Source organism: Electrona antarctica (assembly GCF_951216825.1).
Source record: "Electrona antarctica genome assembly, chromosome: 4".
Classification (NCBI taxonomy): Eukaryota; Metazoa; Chordata; class Actinopteri; order Myctophiformes; family Myctophidae; genus Electrona; species Electrona antarctica.
In genome coordinates, this window is record NC_136809.1 from 18,555,189 (window position 1) to 18,573,304 (window position 18,116).

Below are 18,116 nucleotides of genomic sequence, written 5' to 3' on the forward strand. Positions count from 1 at the left end.
AACACACACGCACGCGCGCACGCACGCACGCACACACACACACACACACACACACACACACACACACACACACACACACACACACGGCTCAGGAGGTAGAGCAGGTCGTCCAATGATCCATGGGTCGGCGGTTCGAATCCCGGCTCCTCCTGTCTACATGTCGAAGTGTCCTTGGGCAAGACACTGAACCCCAAATTGCTCCCGATGTGCTGGTTGGTACCTTGCATGGCTTCCGCTGCAATCGGTGTATGAATGTGTGTGTGAATGGGTGAATGTAATGCACAATCTATGTAAAGCGCCTTGGATAAAGGCGCTATATAAATGCACCATTTACCATTTTACCATTTTACACACACAGGCCAGGGAGGAGGGCTTGTACAGTACAGTACAGTACAGTACAGTACAGTACGTACAGCACAAGTATAGCACAGCACCACTCACTTCAGACGGGACAGATTTTTTGGATTAAGTCATGACTAGAGCAGTGGTTCCCAAACTTTTTAGCTCAAGACCCAAAAGAGAAATTAAATTACACATTTGCCGGGACCCAAACTATAGTGAAAATAGTATAGGCCTATACCTACAAGGTAACAATGCGTCTTCACGGCCCGTTGCAAGCTTGTGGATCTGCTACTTTTATGCACTACCTCCCAGACAGTTTTAAGTTGCTTGATTGAGTATTTAGATATTTTATATAAATTTAAACACATGCCCCCTTCCTATACAAACCCATCTTAACTTCAAACTCAATTTTAACCATGTAATAGATTCATTGAAAACACCCACCTGTGGTTCTGGGGACTGATTTGTGAGGTGGCGCGAGATCAACTATTAAACTGCCTCCAGCTCAAATGGTGTACTACTTAATGAAGTGGTTGCACCACTTAAAAACTTTGTTTTGGGTTTTTTTACGGTGTATGCTGATGCTCACTTGCTTGTTTGTCAATATAAAATACACTGATAAGTTCATGTGAATATTTTCTAGTCTAGAGAATATATTAATATTATTCTCTGCCAAATGATCCCAGTAAAAAAAAAGCTACAACAATGGTCCATGAAAATGACTTTTAATACTCATTTTAATTTGCACAGATTCTTGGGATTCAATTTTCATACTGTGACTTACATCCAGCATCAAGTCAATGTACGATGAAAACTGACTCTTCTGTGTAACTAACCCTAGAGTTTTCATTTCATGTACCGGTGGTTCTTTCAATAGACTGACCTGCTGGCGATTTTGCATGACAGCTGTCTGACACGGTATCAGACCTGCGACACCAAGACGAAAGGTGAGAGAGATAATGAACTCTAGACTGGAATCCTTGCATAACACAATGTACAAAAGAATGTGCCTTTTTTGATACAATATATATTTCCACTGAACAGAAACATAAGTACACACAACGTGAATGCATGGATGAAAAACATAGGCATAGGCTGAGCTGTCATAAGGTCACTTCTTCAAATCTGGGCTGGGTCTGTCCAAAACAACATGGCGCCAAAAACTGAACCAAGAATTGAACCAATTAAACCCGTCGTGTGACGAATAGCAGTCGATTTACTGTGCAGTTTGTGAGAAACCCAACCCCATTTGATGTAGCCTAACACACAAACAGGCACACTTTGTTCTTGAGTAACATTTGACTTGTAAAAAAAAAACACATTGCATTCATGATTGGGATTACCATATTGTAAGGGCAACTGATACAATACAAAATCGTTAATTCCAATTCTGCTTTAATTATACTTCTGAGAACATATTTTTGAGGGGGTTTTTTTATCCTTCAGTGTACTGACTAATTAATTTGACCCTTCTATGTGTACAATAATGATACTGTAATCAAGAGAAATTTTCCAACTTCATGCAACAATAACACCTGTATCCAACAATTTTGAAAAGTCATTATTTAGTCCAGCATAACCATCTTAAATAAAAGAAAAAAAGAAAATCTTTTTTTTCCCTGCTCACATTCATACATTACAGACCAGACATGCATGCAGACTTGGCCATAACCATAACTGAACACGGCGCAAAAGGACCAACTCACTTCGCATCCATTTTCCTTTGCATTCTTAGAGAGTGGTGGTCACGCATCAATGGGATCTTTGTGCCATTATAACAATGTTAAGAAAAGATTGATTTGAGGGGCAGTTGTGAGAGAAAAAAACAACAGGAACCTCGCTAGCCTCCCCAGCCGATCTGATGAACTGCAGACACTGTGGGATAGGTAGAGGCTCTGACTCAAATACATAAAGTGCTTCGGTCAAAAAGCTTAGAAAACATTTAAAAAAAGAAGGTATCAAAGCAATGCAATCCGGCACAGGGTGGAGAGATGGGTGTATAGGCCGGGTTCAAGATAGGATTCCAGGGCGTACAGAATGACGGGTCCTTCTTATCAAAAAAGTGGAAAGAAATCGATGAGTTCAGAGAAGTACTGTTAAGTAGGCATGGTTAGCCAGCACTCAGCCCAGAATGAGACTGGACTTGCCGCCGGGTGGGTTCCTACGGCCTGAGGGAAGAAGACCTGCGGCAGGTTGCTCAGCGGGGGTGCCCTGGTTGCCCTCCTCTTTTGGTTCCGGAACGTGCTCTTTTGGTTCCGGAACGTGCTCTTTTGGTTCCGGAACGTGCTCTGGCTCAGCGCTGTTGTCTGAACACCAGCAGGAGGAGAAACACACATCAAACTATTGCCACATGCTAAAGCCTGATTCATATTTGGTTGTGCCACCAGTGTCTCACATTGAAAATAGACAATCTCTAATGTACAAAGCAGTGTTGCAGTGTGACGCGTTGTGAGCTTGTATAAATTATATTGTATTCATTCATTTCATTGTACTGTATTCTCCATGTCTTTGTTTAAAATGAGTTGAGGGCTGGCGGAGTGGAGTGAGTGAGAGAGGATGACAAAGCTAACTGTATTCTGAACATGTGTGTATTTGTATTGTCAATTTGTATAAATTATATTATACCAATAATAATACAAATAAAAACGTAATAGGAAAGGCAAGTTTATTCGCATAGCACATTATAACAACAAGGTCCAGGTGGGAGAGGAGATACTTCCCCCGGGAATGTTTGATACATGCCCAAACTGGACCCAACTGCATGTTGCAATTGCATCTCCTAAGGTGCTTGTTTTCACATTTGTCGACCTACGCTGGGGAAATGTTTAACCTCATGAAAGCAAAACTAAAAAAGAAACAGAAAGAAATGTTCAGACAGTTTCTGAACATAAACTAGCAGATTGGCAGATGAATTCCCTGTGCCAGAGTTATGGCAATTTCTGAGTTTCTGTAAATACAAACAAAGACACCTGCTGTATTTTGTGTTGATAGTTTGTATACAACTGTCATAGCACCAGACACAAGTATGATTCGAGCCAAGTTAAATATGTAGTAGCCTCGGAAACCCAGACGTTTTTATTTCCAGGGAGAAAAAAAAAGTCTGGGACCGAGTCCACTTCAATTCGGCGAAGAGTAGCGCAAACGTCGATCACTCTCTGCTGATTTCTGATCGTCTGCACCTTTGTTAAATTGACGCACACACACACACACACACACACACACTCCTCTCTCTCTCTGTCGCTCTAATTAATTAGTCTCATGTCGCGCAGCTGCGTCTAGATTCTCCCGCCGGGAGCTGCCTATGCCATAGAAAGCATAGGTGGACCCCAGGCTAAATATGTAGTGCTGATTGGTTTATGGTTTGCAAGATTACCTCCCCCCCATCCTTAGATAGCAATACTTACCAATACCAACATCACCGGCATCACCGTTTGCATCCTAAAGAAATCAACAACAATAAAGAGGTGACAATCAGAATAGGAAGGAAAGCAAAGTGAAATATTAGTAAATAACTGTCACTGTTCTATCCCTTTTTTAAGACATGAGGGCAATTCTATGGAAGGTTAACAGCAACCACAGAATAAGTCACACCTATAGTGTTTAGTTATTATTTTTATTTATTTTACTTTGAATTAAGTTTAACAGTTTAATTGCCATTAGTTTCATTGTGATGGGAAAATGAAAAAGATGGGATGGCCGACATGCAGCACATGGTGCTGAGCTAAGAAAGGGAAATTGAAGGTATTGACCGTCCTTAGCCTATTTAGACGATTCTACAAATGTCTTCTAAATCCTGACATGTTTCTGTCAGTCGTTCTCAAACATTTTCATGTCAAGGACCCCCAAAAATATATGTAATTGGCCACCGACTCCCATCTGAATGTTGTTCCAGGGACCCCCCAGAAGCAAAGATTTGAGTTAAAAACGTTCGCTCTTTAAGAATATACATTCCAAATTTGCTGTGTGCGGGCTCTGTCTCTCTTCATATTCGTTTAATTGACCTATTAGTGGGGTGTCTTAGTAAGATTAACAACATGAAGCGTACACATTTTGTTAACAACTCACATATGGGCACACTTTTCATTTCATCTGTCTTTTGGTCATGTGATCAAATTGTCATAAGATGTGTCATATTCCATTGGCTATACAATTGGTTTCTGAAAGCAGATCGACTATACAGACGGCATGTCGATCGGTTATACAGACGGCTTGTCGATTGCCTATAGTACAGAACACACCAGTATAGAGCCCTGAGGGACACCGGTTTAGGTAGTTACACTGTTTCAAATACAAATTAAACCAACTGGCCCGGGCGGCTGGCGTAGCCGTCTGGGCACCTTGGCTTCTAATCCAGTCTGGCAGTGTGCCGCGGGTTCGACTCCCGGGTTCGGCCTTTACTGCAGGTCACCCCCCCCCCCATTTCCTGTCAACCTACTATCTCTATCCCTCTTAAAACATATAAATATAATAAAGGCAAAAGCCACAAAACAAAAACATTAAAAAAACAACAACAACAACTGAGCCATTATCTCACCATCCCATTGTCCTCTGGGTGGTTGGAGGACTGGTTTCCTCTCCTCGGAGGAGCAGAGGACTCGCCAACCAGGACGCCCACAGCCTTGCCACCTGGAAGAATGAGGAAACATATACACTAGTTAAGGGACGGTTTAACTCCATTTAGACTAGAGTATGCCTCTGCAAGTCCTTATCTATCAATTATGTCCATCCATGCCAACTTTGTGAAAGGGGTATCTCAGGAACACCTTAAGGGAATTGATTAATGGTTTACACATAATGATTCGAATTAGAATGGGTGGCTCCTCAGAGGCAAGCTGTCTAGAAGAGGGTGTTGTATGTCTGTCTGGCTGTGTGTCTGGGGCTAATCTCGACAAACTGCTGGACCGGTTCGAGGCCACATTACACATTACTTACGTGCATACTGCCAGTAGGCCACAGAAGTACCTTTACAAACAATGTTAAAGATCTTGAGGCAAATTCAATAAAAATGTCTATTCTTTGTCTAGATGAGGTCTTTTCAATTTTAGATTTATTTCCACACTCTTCAGTTTATTGCATTTTCTGCTAGCTTGTATTATGTATTGGCTCCTTTTTACAATGACTGTAAAGTTTCCTCGGGTGCCCTGAAAGTTGCTGTGTTGCTTCTTTAACACACAGCACGCAATAAGCGTATTAATATGCTCTTAATTAGCCATGCGTCTGATGCACAATCTCTGTAAAGTGCCTTGGATAAAGGCGCTATATAAATGCACCATTTACCATTTACCATGCTAGACCCGTATTAATACGTTTTGAGCACTTTTTTATTGATTACTTTCAATTGCCTTTCTACACACCCGGACAATATATCAAGCAGCCCAGAAATATCCCACAACATTCCGGTCACTTGATAATTTTTTTTTTTTTAAAAGCCTCTCCCCTTTCCTTCCGGGAGGGGCGCATTGTCACGTAATGGCGGCTCGGAGGCTCCCATGCGAGCGTATATACAACTCCAGTCAACAGAATCACTGCATAACAAACCGTTATGTCTTTCCACCGCGGAGGAAAAAACAGCAACACCACCGTCCATCGGCGAACTCGGCTAGCCCCCCCCCCCCCCCCCCCCCCACACACACACACACACACACGCACGCACGCAGGCACGCAGAGAATGGAATCTCAATGGGAGTCAGGCTGAGGTTGCAAAGTGTCAGTCAGAGTTGTCATTCAGGTCTGATGAACAATACTAGTTTTATGGATCAAAATGTTCAACATAGTTTAGAAGAATAAAGATCTGCACACCAGTAGTGCTGTTCCCATATTATGCAATTTGACCTGGTATTTACCATCAAAGTGATTGAGATGTGAGCATTTATATGAACTCAAAATATGCTATACTATATAATCCTCTCTCCATAAGCAGTCTGTGAGATCTACATCTCATCTTCAGGGCAGGTATTTGCTGCTTGCCTTGACCAGCACAGTTGTAGAATTGATCAGATTAGATCTTGTCTGAAGATCTTGTTGTCCTGTGTTTTCTCTCAGACCCCCTCACTATAGATCAGTGGTTCCCAACGTTTTTAGCCTGTGACCCAAAAGAGAAATTAGACATTTGCTTGAATTGGCAGCTTGGCAGTGAATGAGTTACAAGTCCCATAGTGCCCCAGGGAAGACGAGGATGCAACGGAGCACTTCTCCAAAAGATAGACACCACCACCAGTAAGAACAGATGGACAGTCGTCGAGTCGATTTCACCCACTCTAGCTGCAAGGCCTGGCAGACTTCTTCTACGTGACGGTAGAATCTGTTCTCCTATATATGGCAGTGAATGCTGGACCCTGAAGATAACTCTGCAGAAGGCTCTAGACAGGTGCTACACCAGAATGTTACGTGTAGTGCTCAACATCAGCAAGAGTACACATGTTACCAATGAGAATCTGTATGCTGCAATATTCAGGGTGAGCAACAAAATAGCAGCCAGGAGAATGAGACTTGACACTGCCAAAGACACCAGGCGCTGCCAGCCATCAAACTGGTGCTGTGGGAACCAACGGGCACCACCGGTCACGAGGACGTCCCATACTAACATATGTGGACGTACTCAAGAAAGAAAGATGCAGGAGTGCAAAGCACCAATGAGCTGGCCGGATGTATGGAGAACCGGGATGACTGGAAGCGATGATGGAAGGCTCGTCTGAGGACGACCTAGAAGAATGGCAGACCACCAACCTGCTGACTGGTAGAAAGACGTTTCAGCATGGCATTTCTGTTGGCCAGGGGACGTTTTGTATGTCACAATGTCAAAGCAGTGAAGGATGGTCTTTTGCTGTGTAACCTACTGTACATAGAGAGTGTGTGCGGATGCACGTCAACCTCTCTTCCATTTAAAAAACAAGCAGGTCAACCCATGTAGACCGGGAACCCTGGTAACTATACCTTTCAATCCGGGAATCCCTTTTGTTTTTTTTTGTTGCTATAGCTATGTACAGTATATAGCAACATCATTTTTTTGTATCAGAGAGAAGATATGATACCTGGGCACTTCAGAAGACTACCCAAATAAAATAAAGCGAAGCACTCGACTGGTCTGCACGTTCTTTATTGTTTGGCACTGGTGACTTAATCAGGGTAGTCTTCTGAAGTGCCCACTGCCCAGGTATCATACGTATCTTCTCTCTGATGCAAGCTGTCCCTTCTACCTTCTGCTGGCTAAAGCGCGCATGATTTCTCCTTATACATTTTTTGTCATTTTTGAATAAATTACCATAACTTGCTAACATTCTGAGTCTGGACCAGGGCTAATCTCCCTTGGTTACAATGTGTACATCGCCTGGCATCTATGTGAGAAACTCAGTGTGATCCTGCTGATCCAAGCGAGAACGCAGGCGTTGTGCCGATCCGCGTCTGAAAAGCCCTTTAGACCAAGAAGCAAATTCTAATTGCATCTGAACGAGTCACGTAGGTATCTATTTCTGATTCAAAACTGAGAAGTTCCGAAAGGTGACAAGTTTGCATGCCTAACAAATAGAGACATCTGATAGATACCCTCAAAACATTTTGGAATCATTTTAGAACAGCGATAAGTAAGTACAGCCTACACATACCTTAAAGCTGTGGTTTTCAAACACTTTGTGCCCTAGGCATGCCTATGAGCAAATCAAAATCTCAAGACACCTGTATTCATATCCATGCAAAATAGCCTTTAGACACTATGACCCTTATCACTATGTATTGTAAATGTTTATTTTTATTGACTTTTAACCACTTAAGTCCTATTTTATACTTTCACAATCTTTTTTCAAATAGCCGATTTACAAGCTCACAACAACGTTGTGTGGTGAGACCTTCTATTTTCATTATATTTTGTGTAAATAATAGATAGGCTAATGTATGGTGTATGTATAGGTGTACTGTAAAGTGGTTGAAATATGTTTTAGGATAATTATAGAAATAAAGTCTCTCTGTATTGGGAAATTAAGTGAACCCACAAGTGCTGATACAGTAAATTATAAACAAAAATACTAATAATAATCATGACTTTTTGTTGTTTAGTTGTTACAATAGTGGGCACATCATTTGAGAACCACATGACGATGTTAAATTGTAATTGACATAAATGTGTGAAGGCCTAGGTCATGCTGTCTGGGAAGAAGCAGGCTGTACCAGGTGGGTTGTTCCTTCGATGAGCGTAAAGGTCTTCATCCTCAGCGAAGACAGTGGACGCCATCTTGTCTTTTCGGACGGGGGGCTTCTCCTCGTCTGTGCCAAAAGTGATGTTCGAGGCACCTCCCGGAGGGCGCAAAATCCTGAGAGAACAAAGTAAGATTGTATTTAGTTGATTGTTAAAAGGACCACTTCACCACTTTTCAACCTATCTTCATATAAATGGTCCTCACTAATGATAATGATAAAATAGCACAATTTTTTCCTACTCAGTCTGTGTCTCATTACTCTCATAGGAGGGCTGTGGGCAGTTCAGAAACCCGTCCACCAGTCATCATCGATGGGGAATCCAACCTAATAGAAACTGCAGGCTTTCTATTCCTTTTTCCTTATTATTTGTTTTAAATCTGCCTAACGATGGTGTCAGGTGGACAGGTTTCTGAACTGCCACCAGCCCTCCCTCCCTACACATGTATGTACTTTTGTGTTAGGACAGCTGACTTCTGCTTTATGTTCATTGTGGGAAATATGTTCTGACCCTTTTGTACACAGCATTACCTGTTTAATGTATCAACGTCTAGAAAATGAGGTTGCTTACGTTCTCTTTCTGTTCAGAAACATTGACTATCTCAACTCCTGGATAGACTGTATTAGAATTAGACAGAGGACTGAATGATGTACAGAAATATGCATTTTTGCACCAGCTGTTCTTAAGTAAAGTTCACACTAGGGGGCAGCAGCAGCAAACCAGTGATATAGTTATTAGTTAGTACTAGGCTATGAACCTAGTGCTGCTGTACCATTGTTACTCCATCATGTAATATGAAGGCTAGACACATTGCATCTACTTTGATTGATCTAATGAGCAGTGTTTGAAGTTGAACAGGTGTGCGTTTCAATTTCCCTGACAGCTCTTCTTGTTTTGCCTCATGCATCAGACATTTCTAATATGAGCAGCATGAGTTTGTCTCCTATGTAGGCTACGCTAGCTTGGACTTGGAGTTGAACAGACATTTAACCATTCTTCATTTAAGTTAGCATATCAATCACTCTCCTTATACCCTCTTAACATGGAGACAGGTGTAAATATGAACAGAAAATGTGTCGCACAGAATACGCAATTCATCATTAGTACCAACATTAGATGTAATTAAATCTGGCTATGGCTCTTTGTTTTTCTGAGTTATGTACAGTAGCCTATCAGTATTCATAATAATTGTTGTAACATTTGACCTAGTAGCCTATAGCCTATTAGCCTATTCTGTAGTGTATGAAATTGTAGTCTCACATGGTCACTGACTTTATGCTACAGCTTGTCGTAGTTCTAATTTCGACTTATTCAAATTATTTTCCTTTTTTAATCAATTACAGCTCACTATAAGGTTGAGTTCTATACTATATTCAAATATTCAGAATACTACTGTCATTGTATGAGGTCTGGCTAGGCCTATGTGACTCTCCCACAGCTCTCCTGGCATGGCATCCCTATACCGTATAGTCAGGTGTGGCCAACGACAACGGTAAGACCCAGACAGTTCAGGCGAATACAAATTACAATCACCACGCCAAAGCCAGATCGATAGCAGGTGGGTCTGGAATCTGGACCATAATGTAAAAGAATCTGTGCAGTAGGCTACAACAACACGAATGTTCATTTCGACCACTGTTTTAAATGTGGGGGGACCCCACCCAGCCATAAACCCAGCTCATGCTACTGGCAGCAGAAAATACAATAGTGTCTCAGCATCATCATCATTCATTCTATCGGATGGATAGTGGAAATCTAATTCCCAAACGATAGTTAGTTTGAACATTAAGACTGTGTAAGATCGCGCAATCTCTGGTCATATATATCATGATTGTTACAACTGGGTATACCAATGGAGTTCGAGTCAGCAGCTACACACACACACACACACACGTCTATACCTCCACAAAGGAAGGCAAGACACTGCTGCTACTAGCTAGCGTTAGAATAAGCATCCATCCACTCCATTCTAAGGTGTGGTAGTGTAGTGGGCTATTCTTTGACCACGCTATAACGTTAGCAACGGTTAGATCATGCCATGCGAGAGACCGCGTCGACCAGATGATAGGTTTTAAAAACGAATGAGTTATTTTAATATCAAGTTCAACTATACCGATGATGATTATATATAGCTCAAAGGCTCGCAGTTATTTATTTGATTTGATCGTCGCAATAGCGCGCGTATAAAGGCAAGCGCAACAAAAGAATATAGCCTACATGTTTTCATTTTAAAAAGTGTCGACGCTTTCTGTAACTGAAAAATGTTGTCCAGCTAAAAGGGTGGCGAACTATATACTAAGCCGTATTGGCGTGATTTACCTGCTACTGTTTTTGGCACCGGGCTCCATCCCTTGATAGATCGTTGTCGTTGTCATTTTTTAATTTGCGGACTTGTAAACGATGTAGGAAATCTGATCAGTTAGAATAATTGCCACTAGCTAATAATTTTAAGCAGTATATTTCACCACCGCCTCATCACTTGTCTGTAGCCAGTGGCGCCCGAAAATTCATCAACCTGCTATGCCGTCTGGTGAATGGTGAAAACTAACTTGAAGGCGTCTTTTTTCCAGTCAATGTCCCGCCTACAAGTCGGTGTTTCGTGCATCCCATTGGCCCCTTTGAGATCAATCACATTTTATGATTGGAGAGTCGGCCGGGTCTCGTGCAATCATGCTCAGAAAAGGGAACTTGGTTGGTACCACACAGCATCCATTCCAGGCGGGGTGACTTGGTACCACAGCATCCAGAAGGGACTGGGTCATCATCGTATGGTCATCATCGCCAAGCTGGCTTGTGGTGGTCATTTTTGTCAAAATTCCATTTTTGCCACGGACACACAAAATGAGCGAACAAATTACCAGAAACACACAAGCTTGTTAGATATATTTCCCATATATTTTATTGAAAACTTAATTTAAGCCTAATAAGACAAGACAAGCCCTTCTGTTTTTTTTTTTTTTGTTGGCCTTTCCGTCACATTGTTTTGACATTTTTGTTCCTTTCCATATAAAAGCATTTTTTTATCATCCTGTTTTAAAAACATAATGTGCAAATAACATAAACTAAGAGCTAGCCCTGAATGACCACACTCCCAGAGTTAAATGGGTGTTTGCAAATAACACGTTTGAGAACCACATATGCCATACTGTCGTAGAAAATAAGACAATGTGGGTCTTACGATCAAAATAAGAACATAACGGTGTAAAAAACACATTAGTGCCGTGTGACCCCCGGAAGGGAGACTTGGTACCACAAACACAGCATCCAGGATGGAGCGTGGTTATGGCTTGATGTCCCGGTTCCAAACTGGGTTAGGGTTAATCCCGACAACACCATCACATGAACATACTTGTATCTCTAAACAAAAACATGTCCCTGTTTTCAACATGCACTACCAAATAGTCCCGGTTTTCACTACAGTTGTCAGTTAATCCAATACTTGTTTTGAGTGCTTCATACAGTAGGTGTCATTTTTTAAGGTGTTCTGGTGTGCTAAGTGGCACTTAGTAAATGCTAAACTAATTTGACCCCAGACAAGATGAAAACACCAGGTGAATAAAAAAGTAAAAAAAATAGATATACAAGCCTCAATGTGTTGCACACTTGTAGATCAGCTTTTTTTTTTTTTAACTTTTTTGTAATGGTATTTTAGTGATCAACAGTCCTGGTTTGGGTTTTTGGAAATAATGGTCACCCCGAGCGTGGGAGAATGGAGCCTATAGGAGAATGGGTCTCTTCTACCTGAATCTATGAGGAACAGCAGAACAAGGCAAGTCTCATCATCTCACACATGACTTCTATAACCTTTATAGCAGTGTTCATTTTGTTGACTAAGACTAAAAGCCCAAGGTTTTTGATATTTAGTCAACTAAGACTAGACTAAACCATTTCAGATGACTAAATAATATATAATATTAACATAAGACTAAAACTAAAGGGTGTGTTAAAAAGACTAAGACAAAAATCAGAATCTGTCAAAATTAACACTGCTTTATAGGATTTCAATGCACTTTTAGCGGAGTGTCCCCATTTTTGGGCATTTCATTATAGTTTTTCCTTTATTTTTGACGTTTACCACCCAAAGCCATTAGCACCTCACCAATACTGGTGTGCGCCATTCTCCTGTTTATTATAGACAACAATTGTAAAAAACAAAATCAAATAAAACTATCATGATGTGACAATGTATGTAATATGGCTTAATGTTTACATCTGCCATGTTCTGACATTTTTACTTAAATTAAAACACACAGATATTAATATAAAAGATTCAATTTATTCCAATAATACATTATCCATAATAACAGATGCCAGTGAATTAAAACTCAGGCAGGCTTACTTGACACAAAAGAAAAGAAAAGAAAAATCCCTCAATGACCGAATTATAAAAAATTGACTAAAGACTAGGGATCTGGGAGATTTTCCACACCTTACAAAATGTGCAGCTCACAGGTTGTGCACGCTCCACAGTTCTAACAAAAGTTTACGTACAAATGGCGGGATGATAAATGTATCTACAACAACTGCGCTGCTGAGCATTTGAATTCCCCTGGATGGTATCAACAATAACTGAAAGGTTCAAGGGTGAGAAGGGAGGTAGGGGTGTTGGTCAGAAAATAGTCTTTACATAAAAAACCCTCCAGTTTGTTGTTGGAACACATCGATTGTATCCTCATCCTCCATTTCAAGCTGTTAGGAAAAAATGAAAAAAGAAAGTCACTTAGAATCCAAATCCCATATGTGTGTATTGTGTTGAATTTACAGTGAGTCAGTACATTTGGACCGACTAAGAAATTGTTAACCGTTTCTATTTCACCATATATATCTTGCTGCTCTTATCATAAGTTAGATGTGTACAGTGCAAAAAGAGTAAGACAGTATGTTACAATGAGCAAAGGAATGGTATGTGAATGAGCTGGACTGAAACACACAGCATTGGAAAAAAACATGGGATTAATAATGCATCCATTAACGTTTACTGCCCAGCATCAGTTGGAGGAACCAGTAAATTGGTGTGCCCAGCTATTTAGGGTAAGTTCAGAGCCCTTTTCAAGGAGACACAGTGACTCCATCTTGTTGTGCAGATAGCATAGCAGGAGGATCATTCAGAGAGATCAGCGTTAGAAGATTTTTCCTCCCGTCTGCTAAAATGGAGGGTGAACACTTTTGATGACGACCAACCGGAAGTGGTTTTGACAGTTGCACAACGGATGTGCTCAGACTGTAGTGTATCGCTCGTCGATATCAAACAATTAAAAAGCTTCTCCATCCTGTGCAGTCAACTCAACAGATGGGATTCAAAAGTCTGACATGGACAATAGGGGAAACCTAGCCTGGTAAACCACCCCGGTCGCAGAAATCACATGATTGATTTCAGCAGACCGGTCTCTTAGGGGAAACACTGAATTACATACGTACTGTATGTAGAGCCTGGGCAGGGGCCCTGACCAGAGCCCAGGCAGTGTTTGTTGCAAAACAGCAGTTCATTTCCCCCACCATAATCCATTCCAATTTACCGGTGTGACCACCATACTCACACCGTGAGCATTACCTCCATAGTCTGACTGAATTACCTCGTTGCAGGTCAACACATGCCGTATCATTGTACCACTGTTCATTCACAAGCAAAATGTTTCAGAAGCTATCAAATGTTTAACCAATTTTGTAGTTTTTTCTGTCATTTGGTGTAATGCGAGCAGTTACAATCTTGGGATTTGGAAGTCTGTATTTAGAATTAGGCTAGTCAACAATGTCAACAATCACAACCAGTTACTCAATTTAACTGACCAAAGGGAAAAGGCCCTGTACTGCAATCTTACCTGTGAGGGGGTGTCCGTCTCATTGATAGGCTGACCGTCAAACCGAAAACGTATTTGCCTCATTGACAGCCCCTAGGCACACAGAACAATGACAAAGTTAGAATTCAGAATATGACTAAGTCATCTTCGCATGAAAGTTATTTGAGGAAATGCATGAATGCATAAATCCAAGATTCCCTGAGGAAACATATTGTTAACCATTGCAAATATAGCTGGAAGGGAATACTGTTATTACATTGGCAGTATATCAACTTATGAAGGCTGTAAAGGCATGCGAGCAGTGCATAGTTACTACTTAATCTGTCACATCTGCAATAAAAGCAAAAAAGATTGTTATTGTGTACAATTTCAACTTGGATGAGTTCATCCAAGTTGTTGGTTGTCATACCTGTCGTTCACAATACGCCTTCATCAGTTTGCTAAGAGGCGTGTGCCTTTTGATCTTGAACTGCACCACAGAACCATCCTGACCAGCCACCTTCAAGTTGATGTGCTCATTGTTCTCAGTCTTCACACCCTCCTAAATAAAGATACAGAAATAAAGTAAAAACACATATATATATATATATATATATATATATATATATATATATATATATATATATATAGGATGTGCAGGCTTAGTGGTTTTCCACAGGCTAGCTAGGGCAGTGGTTCTTAAACACTGAGTCGAGTTGATTTCAAAGTAATTTCAAGAATAAAGAAAAGAAAGGGAAATTCCATAAAACAGACAAGCTCACAACGCATTGTGAGCTTGTAGAGTTGCTATTTTCACTAGTTTTGGGTCCCGGGCAAACATCAAATTTCTCTTTTGGGACACTAGGCTAGGGAACCTCTAGAGTCGCAAATTGCGTCTAGACTCTAGACGCAATTTGCAACTCTAGATTTTTTTTATAATGGGATGAATCTAGAGTTGCAATACCCTCCATTGACTCCCCACTCATCCAATTTGGTTTGCGATCTGCTTGTCTTAAACAACGTTACACTCACAAACATGGCAGCTGTAGTCCAAGCTTGAATTATCCCCTTTCAATCTGCCGAGCTTGTTTTTCATAAAAATCCACCGTGGACATGTTATGAGCTACTTTCTGTCAATAAATTCTGTGCAGGTGATTCTTTTTCTAAGTGCTGGAGTTTGGAAGCACTCGTCGTATGTCACTGCACATAATGCAGGAGGCAGCAGCGCGACCCATTAACAAAAACGAGTGATTCCAAACTGCAACACTTAGAAAAAGAATCACCTGCAGAGGATGTCTTGACAGAAAGTAGCTCATAACATCTCTACGGTGGATTTTTATGAAAAACAAGCTCGGCAGATTGAAAGGATAATTCAAGCTTGGACTACAGCTGCAATGTTGGTGAGTTTAACGTCGTTTAAGACAAGCAGATCGCAAACCAAAATGGATGAGTGGGGAGTCAATGGAGGGTATTGCAACTCTAGATTCATCCCATTATAAAAAAATCTAGCGTTGCAAATTGCGGCTAGGGAACCTCTGGGTTCCTTGAGAAGGTTCTAAATGTACCCTTACAGGTCTGTGACTCTGGCTACCTGGCAGCGTACAAATGCATACAAATAGAGCTCTGTACATTTGTACACTCAAGAGTTTTATTGGGGTGTTTGAAATTAAAACGTTTGAGAACCACTGTGCTAGTTGTATTGTCAGATACGCAAAGCATGGGAGGTCGATTCAAGTTGGGATGAGGCAATGATTCTAATAACGCCAATAAAAAAGCCAATGATTGCTAGGTTTTCCACGTAAAGCGCAGGGAATTGCAGGGAATTCTTCTTTTTCGCAGTTAAGTGAGCCTGGGACCGAGGCTAAGGGAATTGGCGTTTGGATAAAGTAACGTAGCCGAGAATTCTGTATGTGCCTCCTCCATTGATGCCATTATGGCCTTAAATTTCAACGTTGCCGGACCGGTGTATAATAATCCTAGGCGATTTGAATGCTTCCACAACCCATCATCGGACTATGCCTGAAACTAAACGATGTCGATGATGCTATGGTCGATTAAAACCTGGAATAGGGAAATAAATAAGTCTCGGTTGTTTTCATTTGCTGTTGCCCTAGCTAAGCTAGGTTAGCTTAGTAGGCTAACTTTACTTGCTGCTAGCTAACGTTATTTCTGGTGGGTGCTGCTGTTAAAACAATGTACTTGGTAAGTAAGCGAATGGTTAATTATACATGCTCAGCAGAGACACATTAACGATGATTTGAGGCGTTGTTTGATTTCCAAAAAGATGGATATAGAATCATAGATAGCACATCACCTTTGGTTTCTCGTCTGCCATGACTACTGCCTGTATGCCGCTGTGTGTCGTGGTGGGACAACAACTGCGCTAGTAAGTGCGCTTGACGCGCATGCGCAGTGTCTCGAGCATGGCTACTCCCGACCTGTTTTGATGATGGCATGGTATGGTATTGTAGTAGCCTATGTTTTTCTACAGTCTATGATTAAAACACAAAACACAACAGCAGTTGTATTAGTGCCATCTTCTGGAGTTAGTTGCACCCAGACCAGTGTCCAGTTTTGTCAGATAGCCAATCTAATCATCACAGTGGTTCTCAAACGTTCTTAATTTCAAGATATGTATTAGGCCCCAGGAGTGTACAAATGGAAACACATTCAGAGTTACAGAGTTCCATTTGGTTTCTAAAAAATGGAATAGCTGGGAACTATTGCAATCCCCCCAAGGACACCTGGGGGTTCCCATACCCTATTTTGAGAACCACTGACTGCCCTACAGAATGTTTCTCTTGAGAACTGAACTGACCATAAATACCCAATTCCACCACAGTCCCGTCTGCTCCTGCTAGCTCCTTCCATTCTTGTCTTAATATACTGATTCAGTCCATCATGTCTTAATGTACTGATTCAGTCCATCATGTCTTAATATACTGATTCAGTCCATCATGTCTTAATATACTGATTCAGTCCATCATGTCTTAATGTACTGATTCAGTCCATCATGTCTTAATGTACTGATTCAGTCCATCGATGTCTTAATATACTGATTCAGTCCATCATGTCTTAATGTACTGATTCAGTCCATCATGTCTTAATGTACTGATTCAGTCCATCATGTCTTAATATACTGATTCAGTCCATCATGTCTTAATGTACTGATTCAGTCCATCATGTCTTAATGTACTGATTCAGTCCATCGATGTCTTAATATACTGATTCAGTCCATCATGTCTTAATGTACTGATTCAGTCCATCATGTCTTAATGTACTGATTCAGTCCATCATGTCTTAATATACTGATTCAGTCCATCATGTCTTAATGTACTGATTCAGTCCATCATGTCTTAATATACTGATTCAGTCCATCATGTCTTAATGTACTGATTCAGTCCATCATGTCTTAATGTACTGATTCAGTCCATCATGTCTTAATGTACTGATTCAGTCCATCATGTCTTAATGTACTGATTCAGTCCATCATGTCTTAATGTACTGATTCAGTCCATCATGTCTTAATGTACTGATTCAGTCCATCATGTCTTAATGTACTGATTCAGTCCATCATGTCTTAATATACTGATTCAGTCCATCATGTCTTAATATACTGATTCAGTCCATCATGTCTTAATATACTTATTCAGTCCATCATGTCTTAATATACTGATTCAGTCCATCATGTCTTAATGTACTGATTCAGTCCATCATGTCTTAATGTACTGATTCAGTCCATCATGTCTTAATGTACTGATTCAGTCCATGTCTTAATGCACTGTAACTGATGTAGCCATATTTACTGG

General features: G+C 40.9%; 2 protein-coding genes across 3 annotated transcripts; both read right to left on the bottom strand.

Annotated features, from left to right (window-relative positions):
* Nucleotides 1–1,050: 1,050 nt before the first annotated feature.
* On the bottom strand, nucleotides 1,051–10,995 carry jpt1a (Jupiter microtubule associated homolog 1a). Of its 2 annotated transcripts, XM_079498541.1 has the most exons (6): nucleotides 10,850–10,995; nucleotides 8,503–8,645; nucleotides 4,877–4,968; nucleotides 3,747–3,780; nucleotides 2,605–2,648; nucleotides 1,051–2,562 (listed from the first exon to the last, which is right to left on the bottom strand). In XM_079498541.1, the coding sequence occupies exons 1-6, from the start codon at nucleotides 10,903–10,905 to the stop codon at nucleotides 2,464–2,466; spliced, it is 468 nt and encodes a 155-aa protein (XP_079354667.1). In that variant the 5' UTR covers nucleotides 10,906–10,995; the 3' UTR covers nucleotides 1,051–2,463. The 2 variants fall into 2 exon arrangements, with proteins under 2 accessions (XP_079354667.1, XP_079354666.1); XM_079498540.1 differs by having other exon boundaries at nucleotides 1,051–2,648.
* Nucleotides 10,996–12,786: 1,791 nt separating this feature from the next.
* LOC306921530 (small ubiquitin-related modifier 2) lies at nucleotides 12,787–16,755 on the bottom strand. Its single transcript, XM_079498694.1, has 4 exons — nucleotides 16,622–16,755; nucleotides 14,738–14,869; nucleotides 14,350–14,421; nucleotides 12,787–13,219 (listed from the first exon to the last, which is right to left on the bottom strand). Exons 1-4 carry the CDS (start codon nucleotides 16,640–16,642, stop codon nucleotides 13,154–13,156), a joined length of 291 nt encoding a protein of 96 aa, XP_079354820.1. The 5' UTR covers nucleotides 16,643–16,755; the 3' UTR covers nucleotides 12,787–13,153.
* Nucleotides 16,756–18,116: the final 1,361 nt, after the last annotated feature.